The sequence below is a fragment of the Cheilinus undulatus genome, linkage group 1 (assembly GCF_018320785.1).
Source record: "Cheilinus undulatus linkage group 1, ASM1832078v1, whole genome shotgun sequence".
Classification (NCBI taxonomy): domain Eukaryota; kingdom Metazoa; phylum Chordata; class Actinopteri; order Labriformes; family Labridae; genus Cheilinus; species Cheilinus undulatus.
This window is the reverse complement of record NC_054865.1, coordinates 47456691-47474345: the sequence shown is the minus strand read 5'-3', so window position 1 is coordinate 47474345 and position 17655 is coordinate 47456691. Positions and strand designations below refer to the sequence as shown.

The 17655-nt window shown below is 39.5% G+C and overlaps 1 protein-coding gene across 2 annotated transcripts in view; it reads right to left on the bottom strand.

Annotated features, from left to right (window-relative positions):
• Nucleotides 1–17655, bottom strand: part of mapk8ip1b (mitogen-activated protein kinase 8 interacting protein 1b) — a 78515-nt gene that overhangs the window by 39081 nt on the left and 21779 nt on the right. For both annotated transcript variants that reach the window (XM_041788103.1, XM_041788111.1), the window contains exon 2: nt 10714–10825. In XM_041788103.1, coding sequence (XP_041644037.1) covers nt 10714–10825 — 112 coding nt within the window. The remainder of the gene's footprint in view (nt 1–10713; nt 10826–17655) is intronic.

The window sequence follows — 17655 nt, the reverse complement described above, 5'->3', positions numbered from 1 at the left end:
CCCCTTCATGCTATGTCCCCCTTTTCTGTGCATCTCAACCCTCACTCTTCCTTTCTGCTCTCTCTTTTTTGCTATTGCTTTCTCTCCCCTATCCCTTTCTGCGGATCTAGTTCTCTGGTATTAGCAGACTGATACTTCTGTTCTTCTGGTTGAAAATTAAATATGGGGTTGGATAAAGTTTGAACTTTATCCTACTAGTTTTTGAACATGTACTGTTTGCTTTGCAATGCATACAGAAGCTTATGTCTAGGTTTGACTTTGATATCATTTCATGTTTTTGTCATTCATTATCTAATTCATTTTTTAAATAAACATGTTCCAAGTAAACTTATTTAATCAAAGCACCATTAATACAGGACCTCAAAGGTCTACATCTATAAATTATATCTAAAGGCAGAAAACAATCATAAAATGTAAGTCTTATTATGCTGCTGCACTGGTGACATGCAGGGCTGGAGGCATTGTCTTCACTGTATGTCAGACATTCCCATTTTTTTGTAATCGATATCTCAAGAACAATTTAGGGCATTTTTTTAAAACTTTGTTAAAATGTCTACTCTGACTCAAGGACAATGTGCCAAGAGTTTGAAGGCTAAGCTCAAAGGTCAAGGTCAAAAGGAACTATGCTCAATGATTGTTTGTAAAGGTGATATCTTATCAGCCCTTTAAAGGATTTTCATAAAACTTTGCACACACGTCCACTCCGAATTAAAGATGAACTGACTAGATTTTGGAGGGCATATGTCAAAGGTCAGTGTCATTATGGTGACCCTGAATGGGCCCATGTTTATCTCGCCCTTGCAAACCCAATAGGTTGTTTACAATCACATGATCCCAAATGTCCACTAGGGGTTGGAAAGTGGGAAATTTATTATGAATAACTGAGAATGGAGGAAAGTTTGTACTTAACAGCTCTAAGTGGAATGTGATTTTTACCGCAGTTTAACTGATTTACCTAGCATGGAGGCAATCAATATCACAAATACTAAGTTCTGCAGACCTTGCAGCTTTGACTAAATGGATGAGGGGGAACAAGAGTCTAGAGGAGTCTTGTTCTGTGCTAAGAGGCTAGCTGAGCCCCTTTAACATAAAGAAAAATCCTCATTTTGTCATCAACATGCTTTTAATTGAAACAATGACGCACTATCAACCAAATAAACCTGGTGAGGTGAGCAACTGAGTAATGATGACCCGTTCATGAAAAGGCCTGTTATATGGGATGGCTGTTTAATGTGAGCCACAGTAGCTAGCTCCTGTTTGAGTGCCAGTTTCCTTTCCTTCATCCATTGTTGTTATTTAATCTACACTTAAAAAGCCAAATTGGTACCAAATGAAGAGCTGTTTTAGAGCCAAATAAGCAGCTCTACTGAGCTGAGCCAGTGATCTGGATCTCTTTAAAGAGACGTATTTCATGTCACAACTACCGAGGCAGGAGGTTGGTGAGACCGACATCAGCTGAAGAAACAGATCAGAGTTTAATGTGCTAAACCGTGACAAAACTGCTCGGAACAAACGTGGACCGCTTTATGGAAACAGACCATAAACGAGCGTTGTGTCCAGGCTTCAGATGGAGGCTTTTTAAATTCCGGCCTGTTTCCGCTGCTCCATGAATTTATTTTTTTTATTCTTTAAATTTTTTGCCCGAATATTTCACTACTTTTGGGACAGAAAAGCACTTTGAGGATTACGAATGTTTATGTTCTTTAATTTTGAATGCTTGGCATAGTCATAAAAACACCTTAAAGTTTGCCTTTTTGGTCGTGTTTCCTTATGCAGACCTCAATTCTTGCCACCCAACAAGTATTCTCTGCTGCGGCATGACTTAAAAAACAACCATCCACTTTAATTTGACCTTCCCTGTTCAACAATTTTACAACTCACAGAGGCAAATAACCACCAGTTCTAATTTTATCTTAGTTTAAGACACCACTGCACATGACTGTCGTAATGTTGTTTTGAATAACTTTGATAATGCTTTTATTTCAGTAGAATCAAATGACGGAATTAAAATAAATAAAGTCGAAAATAGAAATCACATGCTTGGAGGGAATCCTTTAATTCTAAAGGGCTTTCAATGGGCAGTGAAAAGAAAGTCACACTTATTTTTTTATTTAAGAGTGCACAAAGACATTCCTGATAAATCTGTTTTGTTTTAAAGCCATTAAGTCTGGGCTGCTTTCATGATGACACATCATGGTCTGATAGAAAAAGCCTTGAATGTTCTGTAGCTAGGCTTGTGTCTGTGTTGGACATCACTCAGGTGGTTCAGTCATTTAATGGTGTTGTCCATTCTATCTGACCTCACCTCGACATAACCTTTCTCAACCATCCACAGGACAAAATAACGGCTAATCAAATCCATTAACCCTGCACACAAACACTGGAGCACTCTCCTCTCACACTCACTCAGAGTGCCTCTGATAATTCATGTTGTCATTTCATGTCTCTGGGGAATAAAACCTTTTTATGTTTCATCCTGAACATGAGCTACTCTGTATTAACCCTTCGTAATGTCACTAATTCAGCTACATTGGAAGGTACAGCTGTTTTCACTGTTTGGAGCCTCTCCCTTAAAAAAGCAAGCCTTGTCAACCAAGCATAACAGAGTCTGCTGTTTGTTTCTATCACATTTAATGATCGGAACATCTGCAGAGATAAGAGGACTAGACTAGATCTAAAAGCTGCAGCTTTGTTTAGAATCACATTTGCTTTCTTTGCTAAGGGAACGTTGAACATAGGAATATTTTTTAAGACGTCAAATGTGGATTAACAGAGATAAAAATGCAAATGAAAGAAGAGCAATACATTTGTCTGAATAAGCTGCAATGATCAGCTCAGTGTTTTCAGTCTTTTCTCTTTATATAACAAGCATTTAACAATGAAAACAGAAATTGACTTTCCATATAAGTATGTTATTGGAAATTAACAGAAATACTTTCTTTTATTCAAACAGACCCAACAATAAACTCTCATTCTTAATCCTGATTAAGAAAGGATGGGAAACCTGTTCTGCTTCTGAATAATTATGAGTCTCATTAATATGTTGCATCAGCAGCTGGTGCTCAGTAAATCCTTGGCTATAAAGAATGGGAAACCTCATAGTGCTGATGGCTTTGTGGTTAGGTCATGCCCCATGTAAGGAAGCTATAGTCCTCTAAGCCAGTGGTTCCCAACCTTTCTTTCATTGAGCACCCCTTCATATGTCTAAGAAGAGCTAATATTTATTTTCCAGCAAGAGAAATTATTTATGCAGTTACTTTTGTACAATAATGTCTTTATTCACTTGACATTACTTTGAAGAAATCCGTTTTGCCTTGACATTAAGGATTTTTTTGTCAAACAAGCCGGAATACATTGACCATGACTGAGTTATAGAATCAACTGAAAGAGTAAAACATCCAAGGGGGTAAACTCTTTTTTATTGGCACTGTAAATGTTTCTCACTTTTTAGGTATTTTTGGTATTGTAATTTTTTTACGTAACTGATCGTATTGATTTAATTGCTTTTATTCTACTTTTTAGATTGATTATCTTTTTTAATTTGTGAAACACTTTGGGGCTGCATGTTTTTATGTGTATAGGTTCAATAAAAATAAAGCTGAGCTAAGTTAAAGAATGAAAAAGAGAATTTAAAATTCTTTGAATTGTTTGATTGAAAAAACATGATTGGAGCTCAGTTTGACCTGGAACAGTTTTGTCAAATGTCTGCATCACTTGGGACACCCTTTCTGACCCCTCCCTATAACTGCCCGCTGTGACAGACATCACGCCTGTCTGCGTTGAGTGATGCTCCCTCTATGTGACCGTCCATTATTGATGAGACGAGATGCACGGTGAAACCCCCCTGGGAGGATGAGGTCACTTTTCTACATACAGTCAGGGCTGTGCATAAAGTGGTCACAGTTGAACCCCACCCACTGACAGCCCCAAACATCCGCTGATGCACCCCCTCTTCATTCATTTTTAACCTGGCTGGGCCTCCATTAAACACAGTGCACTTGAAATAGAAGAAAGATAAAGCTGTGACCCTGAGGGCTGGGATGAGGACTGGAATATGACGCAAAATCAGAACATCAATCATCAGATATTCTCTGGTCCTGATCTCTGTTTTCTGTATCCACAAAGTCTGAAAGTTTCTCATGTTTTCATGACTTACAAGAAATGTCAGATAACTAAGCAGGGACTAAAAACAACATGATGAATCTACATGTAAGCACAAGTTTCCACCAACTTCAGCAAATTGACTACGACCATAAGGGGATAGCTGGATAGAAAATAAAAGCTTAGTAGGCTGGTTATATCAAAAAAGAGGATTACCTTCTGGGCTGAAAAAGCGGGGACCAACATTGAGCAAAAAGCAAATAGAAGTATTAACCTGAAAGAGCAAAAAAAGATGGACTGAAACTAACATTTCTTTAACAAAAGTTTGTATCATTTACCTGTGTGCCTAAATTTATCCCAACACCACCTATGATTACACTTTGGGTCAGGACCCAAAGTGGGTCATTAATTCCACAAGATCTTTGAAAAGCTAACAAAAAACTGCAACATTTTTCATTATGAATATGCATTGTTGGATGTGTTCAAGCATTTGGCCATGAATACTCATTAAAGAGACTGTGGTGAGTCCTAAAGTCAGACCACTTTAGAACCAATGTTTTAAAGCACTTTTTTAAAACAATTAAAATGCTTATATTTTTATGGAATGGGTGCATAGAGCTTAAAACCCCATTCTGGTGTATTTTAGCCAACCTGCAGAACTGAACATATATGAAAGTCATGATTCCTGCACAGTAATTACATGCATTTTGCATTTTGAAGGCACCTCTGATTATGTTAGAAGGCACCCCAGTGGAGAAAGGATGGTTTAGAGTAAGTGCAACTTACAGTAGTAAACTTAATGACCACAAGATAATCCATTTAAAATGCTTAGTACAGTTTGGGATTAATCATTTCAGTTTATTTAGAAGTATTTAGGCTATATTTGAAAATCAAATGATATTATTACTTGTTCGATGCCATAGCAACAAAAATAGTAACTTGAGAACCCCAATTCTGAGTAAGTTGTTCTTTAAATTATCTTAAATTGGAAGCAAACGCCAGCACACTGTCTAAACTGCACAAGAACCCCGTCAACATCCCCTAGTATCCTCAGCATTTCCCTTGTTCATCACCAGCTCCACCCACTCAATGTTGCCAACACATTTGTTAATTAGAAAGTGCTCTCTTTGGATTAAAATATGACTGCAATTCATTAAGTTTCTGAAACAGGCAAAGTCCAAAACCATTGGGTTCTTAGTCACCTCTCTTACTAAGACCCTTCTCCCCTGATTGCTGCAGTTTGGTCATGTGGCCAGCTCCTGGTTGTGCCAAACTTCTTCCATTTAACAACTGTGGAGGCCACTGTGCTCTTGGGAACCTCCAGTGAGGCAGACATTTTTTTGTGGCCTCCTCCAGATCTGTGCCTGTCAACAAACCTGTCTCTGAGCTCTGCAGGCAGCTCCTCTGACCAGAGGCTTGGTTTTTGCTCTGATATGCATAGTCAGTTTTGAGGCCTTCTCTAAAGAGGTGTCTTTCAAATTCATGTCCAATCAATTTAATTTACCACAGGTGGACTCCAATCAAGGTATAGAAACATCTCAGCAAAGATTTAGAGAAATGGGAGGAACCTGTGTGATATTTCAGTTTTTTTATCATTTAAAAAAATTGCAAACATTTCTAAAATTCTGTTTTGACTTTGTCAGGATGGGGTACTGAGTGTAGACTGATGAGAATATTTTTGTTTTTTGAAAACTGAAAAAAGTGGCGTGGTCTGAATATTTCTGAATGCACTCTATATCGTGTCACCATGCCCTAGTATTTTAGTGCCCTACGATTACTTTTTGTAAGAATTTGACAAAATATGTGCACATTATTGCTCATATCACTTTCCAAACCTGTATCAGTATAAGTGTGATTTTATTGGGAAGGATTCCAAATGCGTGGGTTGTTTGTAAGGTTCATGTTCAAAGCCAACTTCTACCTTCATCTTTTTTGAAGCGTGCCAGCTCAGTGAATATCTGTGCACCTTTGAAAAGGAAAAGAGAGGAAACACTGCCTGTGTGATGAGGCACAGAGCTAACAGAGGGAGACACTCCACACTGATCAAACAGACAGGATGACATTAGACTGAGGATGGAGGGAGAACACATTATTAAGAGCAGCCAGCAGAGCCTGCTCTTTCTCTACAAAATGATGCAGGAGGAAAATCCCTCAGCTGAAATATTCCTCACATGCAGCCACAAATTCAGAATCCAAACAATGTTTTCCTGTCCTGACAGCGACAACACTCAGCGGCACGTGCTGTTGTTGTTGTCACAGCTGTCTCATGTTTGCTGTCATGGAGCCGTTTTCTGATCTCTGTGAGGCCCCTGCAGGACTATGAGTCATCAATGTCCACATACACATTAACACACCTCCAGCAGAGAGTTCTCACGCTCAATAATCCGAGCTATAATTAGATCCCTGAACAGGAAGACAAGAAACAGCAGAGGGAGAAAGAGATGTGGCTTTTAAACCTAAAAATAATCCCGGAGCAATTTCTCATCCATCAGGTCACCGAGACAATCAAACATGAGTCGCATAAGGAAAAAAAAAAACTCTTATCTGTTCTACACTGAAATAAGCCCCATGACCCTCCTGTTGCCTTGGTTACAGATGAGGAGCTGAATGGAGGAGGTGATGATGGTTTCACTGGGAACAGAGCAGGAGAGATCTGACAGCATAATAAATTCACTTCTGCTTATTTCCACATCCCCCTCTGTCTCTATTCTCTCTCTCTCTCCCCAGTAGAGCCCAACACTTTTTCAGCCGCTCTGGTTCCAGAGGTAAATTCATACATTTAAATCCTCTACTGGCATTTCAGAAACCCCATCCATATTTCTAATCCTGGAACCAAGCCAACCTAATGTTCTGTCCGTCACATCTTTACGGGCCAATCAGAGCAACAAAACACGTGACGTAGCCGCCAGCGAGCTGACCCTACCGAAGGAGTACACTCCATTTAGGCTGCATAATGCGAATCATGGAGACTGTAGACATGTCAGGACACAAATTTTGTCATTTTTGAAAAGAAAACAACTCACTGATGTTCTTTGTTCTTCTTTAAATGAAGAAATGTCGTCAAGTTCTGATAAAACTGACGCTTTAGCAGCATCCACGCTAATGTCTTCCGCCATAATTGCACTGGCCTCTTGTTGCTGCTCGCTTACATCACGACCTTACCGCGCCTAAAAGTACTGCCCCTCGTCGCTGATTGGTCCCGTCACTTTCTAACCGGACCCAAACGGTTCAGATGGGAGCTTTGCAAGATGGATTTGCCAGTGAGAAACACGGAAACGGGCGAATCCATTTGCTTTGCAAGGTTAGGACACTGGAAGGTCATTCCTGTAATAAAATTCACCTGTTGAAGTAACAGTCTATTTGTTTTAAAAGTAGACTAAAAATCCATCTATTTTCTTCCTCTTATGTGAGGCATTCATCAGAGCATCGTAAGAGAGGTGACCAAGAACCTGATGGTCACTGTGACTGAGCTCCAGAGATCCTGTGTGGAGATGGGACAAAGTTTCAGAAGGACAACCATCACTGCAGCCCTCCACTGATCTGGGCTTTTTGGCAGAGTGGCTAAGCCTCAGGTCAGTTCAAGACAAATGAAAGGCCACTTGGAGTTTACGAAAAACTTTGCTGTTATAAAAGGATAAAAAATGTTTTCAAGGAGGGACTTCTGTCAAGTCCCTATGCCATAAAGCCCAGATTGGTGGAAGGCTGCAGTGATGGTCGTCCTTCTGGAACCTCGTCCTGTCACTACACAGGATCTCTGGAGCTCAGTCAGAGTGACCATCAGGTTCTTTTCCACCCCTCTTACTGAGGCCCTTCTCCCCCAGTTGCTCAGTTTAGCTTATCTACAAGCTCTTGGAAGAGTCCTGGATGTGCCAAACAGCTGCTGTTTGAGAATTATCAAGGCAGTTGTCTTCTTGAGATCCTTCAGTGAAGCAGAAATTTTGTTAGCTTTACCCAAATCTCTACGCTGCAACAATCCTGTCTCTGAGCTCTGCAGGCAGTTCCTTTAAACTCATGGCTTAGTTTTCATTGTCAGCCGTGAGGCCTTTAATAGAGAGGTGTGTGCCTTTCCAAATCATTTTCAATCAATGTAATGGTTTGATGTCGTATCGCCCTGATGCGATTTCGATATGATTAAGAAAAAAGAGCCTACGATCGATAACAGGTGATTTTATGCACACATTTCTCACAGGTCCAGAAAAAACAGTTTTGGCAGATTAATTTCTAAGAATTTCTTTTTGATGTTTGATAAAAACAACCAGTTAAAAATTACAACAAAGACATTTTTTTTACAGTACCATTTTTAAATGTTGCAAATGTTTCTAATAACTTAAAATTGAGGACCCCAATTACCAAACATTAAAAAAAGTATTAAAACATGTTGATTTTACAACAGCAAACATTTTAAGTACTAAACACTTTTATTTTCTTTCCTATACTCTGATAACTCCAAAGCACTAGGTACTTTTGCTGCAGCCTTTCATAATCATGATCAAGTCTTTTAGTCTCTTATTTCTTGTCTTAGTAAATTCATTCATTTTTTACACATTCACATACATGCAGACTTGAATTGTTATTTCTGCTCTATTACAGTCATTAATACTTTAAATAGGAGCTTTTTAATGTGCAATATAGTGATATTATACTGCACTCTTGATTTTCATAAATGGAAAGGTTAGGAAAAGGTTTTATTTTAGGGGTCAATCCCCTGTTTTGAGCAGCCTGATTATAAGAGAGAAAAATGGGGAGAGCAGCTGTTGAATCACTTTGAGGTCAAACAACTTTTATCGTTATTTATGAATCCAATATGAGACGTAAAGCTTCAGTCAATCTATCAAATGGGACATGGAGCAGCGGACTTTTCCCTCTACATTTGCTGCCTGTAGCAGAAAGCACTCACGCTACTATCAAGCATAATGAGGGGATGGTGTTTTTTTATCCGTTAATGCTCTCATAAAGCAGTTCCAAATAGATAAAAAAGCAGACAGAGTCTGCAAAATAAGGCGTGAAGGCCCGTCCTGCAGTAGTCTATGTCTGAAATATGTCCACAAAGCTGAGAGGTGAGGATATTCTCTGCATCTTGGCTGCATCCTGTCAGCAAGTGCTGCTGTTTACCATCAGCTTGTTGAGGATGTGTCACTTGGTGGAAACTATAAACAGGCATGTGGGAGGAATTTCAAAATAAAAGCGTAGCTTAAAGATAACATGCAGATATATGTTTTGACTTTCTATTGATCTGATTGGATAATTAATCAACCAATAGATATGCAGCAATGAATCCTAGAAAACATGAGTCATGTCAGTAAAAATTGGTTACAAATATCTATGCTCACTAAATATTAATCACATTACCCCCATGTGTGTATAATTACATAAAATAAACTTGTGTTTGAAATGAAAGTGGAAAAAATTATCATTGAGCTTATCAATTATCAGCTTTTAGGAGCAGGAAATTATCAGTTATGTGTTAGTTCAAAACTACTACTCATACACCACCAGTTAAAATAACACAAACTTGTGCATTTACACAAGAACACCCCATCATTTCACTCTCAGGTAGCTCGTACCATTCTATGGCAAACAAAGAATCAAAAGGAATTAGCTGGCACTTCCAGAAACACATTTTGGAGTCTATGGCAGCACTTCGCACTTGCTCCAGTTTTCATTGATAATCCGCTCCTTTAACCATTCAAACCTGTTAAATCCATGTAGCCAGAGGACACATGATGAACTCTGCATAGGTTTAAGAAGGCTGCTCCAAACAGCAGGGAGTGCAGACTGAATTTTTTATAAAAGCAGTGTGAGGGAGGCAAATGTGTGTGATCAGACTGAGGCTTTTTTATAGAACGTCTCTGTCACTGTCTGCCAGGCCGCTCAGCCTCCAGCCTCTCTCCTCTGCTGGCGGGAAGCTGAGTGCAGCAGCTGTTCAGGACAAAATGGGAAAGGGAGATGAGTCTCACCCCTCACAGAAATCACACCTCAACCTACAAGGTCCAGCTGTAGGCCGCCTTCTTTCACTGCAAACCAGATGCAGAGTGTTGATGGCTGTATTCTTGACTGCTGATGAAATGAGCGAGCTAAAGAATGGAGCCGTTTTCATGATGAGCGCATCCTTAGCTGTTCTGCTGCATTACTCTGATATCCTGCTGTTGAGCGTAACTGTAGTACAAATCTTCTTTGTCAGCTACCAATGTGAGTACAACCACTGCACTGACATCTTTTTGTGGTACAACCTGAGTCGCTGAATAAGACTGTGAGAATGAAATGATGAAGCAATATTTGTGAATAGAAATGCTGTGAACAAAGACGCTTTCCTGCAACCTGGTGGACTTAGATGTGTGCCTGTGCTACCTCTCTGTGTAGTGACACAGAAAGAGGACAAAAGAGATGAGAAGAAGAGGAGCTGCAAAGATAAAACCACAGATACCGGCTTTAAACACAAAATATGAACTATGCAGATGTTCACAGACCATTCAGCTCCGACTACCCTCACTACTATGTCTCCCAGTCTGAGTAATGAGTAATTTTAAGAAGTGACTAAAGACCCACATGTAAGAATTTAAAGTTGATTTAAAGAAATCTGGGGAGAGCAGCTTCTCTGTGAGGTCAGCTTACCTTTATATCCGGGCCGTTGCAGTTGAGGCTCATCCCGCGCTCATCTGTGATCTCCGTAATCTCCGACAGGTCGTCATCTTCAAACTCATCCAGGCTGATGTCATGGGTCAACCTGGTTAGAGAGGGAGGAGGATTAAGGTGAGGAGGGAGAGAAGGGGGAGAAAAAAATCAGTGCTAATCCTCCAGCACTCATTTCATCTCAAAATCTGCCATTAAAGGAATTATGTGTCTGACAGGGTGGAAAAAGCAATCCTAAATCCAAACCTGGTGACACATTAGAGGTGTGAATGTGGGTCACAAGCTCTGGTCAGAACTGTCTACTTAAACTTATTTGCAGCTCCCTTTGCCAGGAACAAATTACAAAAAGAGCTAAAAGTTAATGACTTTGTCTCATTGGATGATTTGGAGGCAAACATCTGTTTGTAGATGTTCTGCCTGATCTATGAGGTTTAAGGATTGGGGTTCAATTTGGACAAATATTTGCTTATTTCAATTATGCCATATACTCTAGCGCGCTATTATGCATGTACATATGGCTGCTTATTGTCTGAAATGTTTTTTTCTAACTGTGCTGCTGTCTGCCTTGGCCAGAACACTCTTGAAAAAAGATTCTTAATCTAAAAGTGGTTTTCCTGGTTAAATAAAAGTTAAATGAAAAGAAATAAAAAGATTGAATCCCCATAAAGTCTATTCTACATCTTTAAGAAGTTCTAATAAACTGTCTGAGGTTGTGTGTGTTTGAAATCGATGTAAGCCTTTGCAAGATAGAGCACTGTATAGAAGACACCACTTAAAGACCTCCTGGATGGCAGGTCAACATCAAATCAGGTCAGGTATGAAAGCATAGACTGATTCAGTACTTTGCCGCATCAAACTTGGTGTATCCTCCCAGCTGCAAAGGGACAACCAAGAAAAAAACAACCATTCTAAGACATAAAATTAATTTAAAAGAATTCTGAAAGACATAAAATTCTTTGAAAGGAATTCTAAAACCCAATGAAAGTTTGTCTTCAGAAGATACCGAAAAGAGGTAAAAGGTCCAGCATTATAAAATGGCAGCATTTCTTTACTTTAAGGGTCTGTGCTGACCATATATTTGCCACTGGCGGGCCACACTAGGCCAACATTTGGGGATCATTATCTTGCGGTAATCCATTGCACTTCTTCCTTTCTCTAGTCATAACAACATAACTAAGAAACAAAGACACTGGTACCTTATTTCACTCAATTCACCACCTACTGCAGCATTCAGCTGGTCTCAAACAGAGCTACGTTTCTCATATAACAAAAAACAGATCAAAAATTCTACCACACAGTGATTTTTCTCTTATTTACATTTTTAGCTTTCACCTTAAACACCGAATCCTCCCTTTTTTACTCTCTCCATGTCATCTCTTTTCTTCTTCCACTCTTACAGTAAATAGTAGAGAAAAATCTTATCTGAGTTTTATTTAACATACTTTACTAAATTAACACATTGGTAACATTACTACGCTACACAAAAACTAAACCATCCAACCTTTATTATCACTCACTTGAGTCATTAAGTAATGGGGCAAAGCGTGATTGGATTAGTTGACTGGTCATGCCAACCATCAGTGACTAGTCAAATATCAAAATGGTCCTTTGTTGCATCCCTATTCAGATTTTGCAGAGAAGAACACAAGGTCTTGTTTGCTCCTGAAACAACCCTTAATACCACTCTAGTATCATGCAAAGAGAGTTAGTGTCCTGCTGTCTGTGGCAGGATTCAATTATGCTCCAGTAAACAATGCTTCAGTTTTCCTCATCTGTAATTATGTCTGCTTTTTATCTATTTACCCTGCAGCCTCCTGGGCATAACAGACAGAGTCAAGGAGGCAGGCAAATGCTATTAGAGGGAGGACAGAGAAGATGACACTGATCACTGCGTGCATTAGAGAAACCTGTTAGTAAGACTGGTTGAACTTGAAGATCCATGACGCTTCTGCTGTTGCATGATGCTATAATGTTAATAATAATACCCACACTGCAGCTGCCTCATCTCACCAAAGTAGGAACAGCTGCGACTGTCTATAGCTGTCACGTGTCGAAGGATGGGTAGGGGAGTTAAATAGCCCGAATTGAAGCAGCTGTTTATTTCTATAATGAGGCCCTGAAGGAGGAAAGAGAGAAAGGCTGAAGGATGAAGAGAGAGAAAATATGAATGCAGTGATGTATAGGGAGTGATTGAGCCTAATGGGAATAAATGCACACCTGATGGAAAGAATTCAACTAAAGAGATGAAGAAACAGAGCAGAAATCACCCAGTGGAATATAATCACCCACTTTCACTGAACATTTACAAAACTGTGCATGCTTAGGGATGGTGATTCAAGCAAAGATGTGGCTTTAAGCTGCTAGGAATTTGTCTGATATAGTTGATCCCTTCCCTATCACACATACATTCGTTAGCACTTCACATGCACACAGAGCGTCATTCGAGCTTCAAGTCAGTGACAGAAAAAAAGAGACAACAAATACAGTATATTCAAACAGTTTGCTAGCTTTACAGCGTGTCCTAAAGGCATGTGACACAAGCGAGCATATGGGACAAAACTGCAGTATCTAGACAGCCTCAGTATCCATGTGACACAACGTTGTTGCCCTGCTGCCCCACTCCTACTATCTTTTTTTAAAACTCACAATGAAATTCACAAGGAACAAGAAAAGAGGGAGATGACAAGACATCAGGACTATTGGACTGAAAGATTCTACAAATGCGCAATACTGGATTTTTTGCAGACAAGCAATATGCCAATATTTTCAAATGTATGCAAGGGCCCAATCTAAGACTTGGAAATCCTCTGGGGCCCTCCAAAAAATCCTTGTATAATTACAGTGTAACCACTATGAAACAATCAGAATACAACATGTTTTGCATCACTTTGTGTGACTCTCCACCTGTACGGCCCAGCACTGCTTAGCTCCTCTCTGTCTCCTGCTGCCTGTCTCTCAGTCAGTCAGATATGTGTGCTTCCACTATTTCACTGTCACATGCATGACCAACTGATGAGCAGGATTGTGGCCAGACAAGAGCATATCAACCACCCATCTGACCAACCGAGAGAATGGTGTCAGCCCTCATAAAAACATGTTCAGTATCCAAGCTGCTATCTTTGAATAAAGTCACCCAAGTTCCAAATGCTAAAGCAGTCAAATATTTTGTAACCTTGCTGCAGGGTGAAGTCACAGCTGAATGGAGCTCACAGTTGTTGCACAGTGTAAAAAATAAATGATATTCATGGTCAATCTCTATCTGAAAGCACACAGGACAAACTTTTTATTCCTTTTTTCATGCACTATTGCACACAGAGGTATAGGAAAAAAAAACAGAAAAATAATTTGGTCACATGTCCTGATGTAAATCTGTTCATTAGTCAAGTGTTCAAACAATACTGCAATTACAAATCACATCAAGTACCCCTTCTAAGACTAGAGGCACTTTGTTAAAGTATTTATTAAAAAGGGTGCTGCACAGCGGTGCTATTGCCTCAAGAAAGGAGGTTCCTAGTTCACTTCCCGGACAGGGCCTTTCTGTGCAGAGCTTGCATATTCTCCCCGTACATGCATGGGTTCTCTCCAGGTACTCCAGCTTCCTCCCACCAAAGACATGTTAATTGGTGACTCTAAATTGGCCTGGTTGTCTGTGTCTAAATGTCAGCTCTGTGATTGGCTCCAGTGTATCCTGCCTCTCACCCAACGACTGCTGGGATAGGCTTCAGCCCTCCATGACCCCGAATGGTATAAGCAGTATAGAAAATGGATGAATGGATTCAGTGAAAAGAATGTCGGCGCATGCAACACTGGCCTGGCGTGCTCAGCAAGCACTTGATCCGACCTGCTTTTTGCACAATGTGTTTGTAAATACCAGCCAGCATTACCTGAAACCTCGGGAATGTTTTAGCAAGGCGCCATCCAGAGCAATGATGTCAGTAAACATCCTCGACTTTATTTTGTCCCGTTGTCATTGCATCGTCAGTGTCTGAGGACACCGCTCTGCTTCTGAATAATACAAAATTCTGAGCTTATCAGCTTTGGACAAGTCTGATTTATTGCTCCAAAGAAAGATGCCTGGAAAAGAAACAAAATCAATATTTTCCTGAGTGTCCCCCTGCTATCAGCATCGCTTACAGGAAGGAGTAAGGCTGTGAGGAGGGGAGAGGAGGGTAAAACAAGACTGTAGATCCTGATCAAAGTCAATACGACAAACATTTGTCATTTCATTGTAATCCTAATATGTAGTTTGATATTTAACAGGCACATTGCAAGTTTAAAAAGATGGAGAGACTTTAAGGAAAGGACAAGAAGAGGTGAGAGGAAATGATGTTGTGAATGTAGATCAGAGAAAAGTCTAAATGGAGGCAGCGGACAGTGACAGGACAGAGGGAGTCACAGGGACAAAAATGAATGGAGAGAGGGAGGGGAGAGCAAATTAAGTGCAGAGAGATAAACCACCTAAACTGGACAGGGTGACCCCTTTGCTGCAGGGAATTGTGGGTAAGCAGGGAGGTAGACACCAGAGAAAACCAACAGAGTGTATAATACAGCAAATTAGGTTGTCACACATCACGGCTCAGACGTTACAGGGTAACTCGCAGGGCGGGCAATGTCAAGCACGCTCTCATCAAACCTGCTGCACTGTCACCACACAGCCTGTTTGATGCCTATGACACTCTCTAAAGTAGGCGTTATTCAAGAACTGTTGTGGTTTATAAGTCAGAGTAATCCTTAATTTGATTGTTTTTGCAAATATTTGTTTATTAATTAGAATATGTCTAGGGTTGGTTTCACCCCATCTTAGTTGAAGAGGTTATTTACAGTGCCTATAAAAAGTATTCACCACCTTGGATGTTTTACCCGTCTACTGATTTTATAAATCAGTCACGGTCAATATAATTTGGCCTTTTTGACCAAAAAGATGACAAAAAAATGTTTTAATGTCAAAGTGAAAACAGATTTCTAAAAAGTAATGCCAACTGAATAAAGAAGTAATGTAAAATAAGTGACTGTATAAATACTCAACCCCACCGAGTCAGAATAGGTGCACCTTTGGTTTGAGGTCTGGGCGTTGACTCCAGAACATTCACTTGTTGTCTTTAAACCATTTCTGTGTGGCATTCATTAAGCATATTGTACGCCTTTGTATACTGCACACTTATGGACAAACTATAAGAAATCAAGTATGCGGAGGCTACAAGTAGCCTACAATGATGCTCTGAGATTACTACTGAAAAGACCAAGATGGTGCAGTGCAAGTAAGATGTTTGTAGGTGCAGGAGTTAATACTCTACACGCTGTATTAAGAAATCTTGTGTATAAATTCATGTTTCGACTTGATTCCACTGGGAATGAAATTATTTTGGCCTTGACGAACATCAAACATAGTGCTGTTAAATACATGTCACCACTATGGAAACACTGGTACAGATGCCTGTTTTCAGTGTAATTTTATTTTTTGTGCTTATATTGAATCTGATTCATTAACTTATTGTGCCGTGACAGTAGCATGCATGTATTGTTCTGTCCTTTTTATGTGTTTTGTATTGTTTTGTTTAGTTTTTGTTCTTTTTTATTCTCTGGACCTAGAGTCTGCAATAAAGTTTTGAATTGAATTGAATTAAATTGAATTGAATAGGCTTCAGGTCATTGTCATGCTGGAACATAAATCTTCTTCCAAGCTGTTGGTCTTCATATTTTCATGTAGTTTGTCGAATTAATTTACCGTCTACCTAATTTACCGTTTACCTTTTGTGTTTTGTAATTTCTGTGCTGTAATGTATATTACAACTCTACCTATAAACAATGTTACCTGATCTTAAAACTAAACCTGTTAACCTGTTCTAAGAGGAAATGGTGGTCCTGACAAGACACGCCAGGAGCTTGGACTGGAAGCTGCAGTTCTGTTGCTGTATCTTGTAGCATATTTGTAAGAATTGCTGCTTTTAGTGTTTACAGCATGTGGGAAATAATTCACCCAGGAACATCCCTAATGGATTTGTAACAGTACTGGACAAAAATATTCAGCTTTTTTAATAAAAAAGGTTTTCTTAAGAGTGTCGACTCGACACCTTTCGCATTGTTCTGACCAGAAATCTGCTGAGTCAGCTATCTCTCCTTTCCAAATATTTCTCACTTGATTCTACAAACCCTCCCCTTTCAATTCATAAAAGGATTTGAAAAATGATAAGAAAAAAGATTTTAAAAGCATGTGTGTTTTTAAAGCATAAAGCATGGAAACTCAATATTATGAACTAAGCTTTTATTCCTTCCCTGCAGATCTCTTCCTCCTCTGCATAGTCACCAGATGCTTCATGCAGCCACATGATCCCTCACCTGCCTCCCACCACCAACACTGCCAGCAATATCTAAAGAGCATTCGGCCAAAGCGAAGAACTGCAGGTGTGAACTGAATCAAAGCTTTGAACATTTCCTCTCCCTACGCAGACATCCAGTACATCCTACACAGACACACTCAGTTTATAAGATATTTCTAAAAAGTGGTAAAACAGGCTACAACATCCTGCAACAAATCCCACATTAAGATGCTCTTTTGTTTGTGATGCTGTTGAATTGTACTGATCTAAACAGAAGTTTTTCTATTATTAAGTCCAACCTTATTCATAGAAATACTGTTCAATATTATAACTGAGGAAATACTCATTATAAACGGCATTAAACAATGTGTGGAGAGAGGAGCATAAGATAGGAAAAATAAAACCAAGAATCTATAAAAAGATCTTCATATCAAGTAAATGGATAGAAGGGGGACTGGTACATCAGTTTGGAAGTTCTGATTCAAAGAAAATGATTATGATATATGTAGGGGCCAAGCAAGGCTGTCAGTGTTGGTAGTTCACATTTTAAATCAACTAGAAAGTGTGGAATGGGAGTGATATGATCCTGTCCCCCAGGACTTGTTAA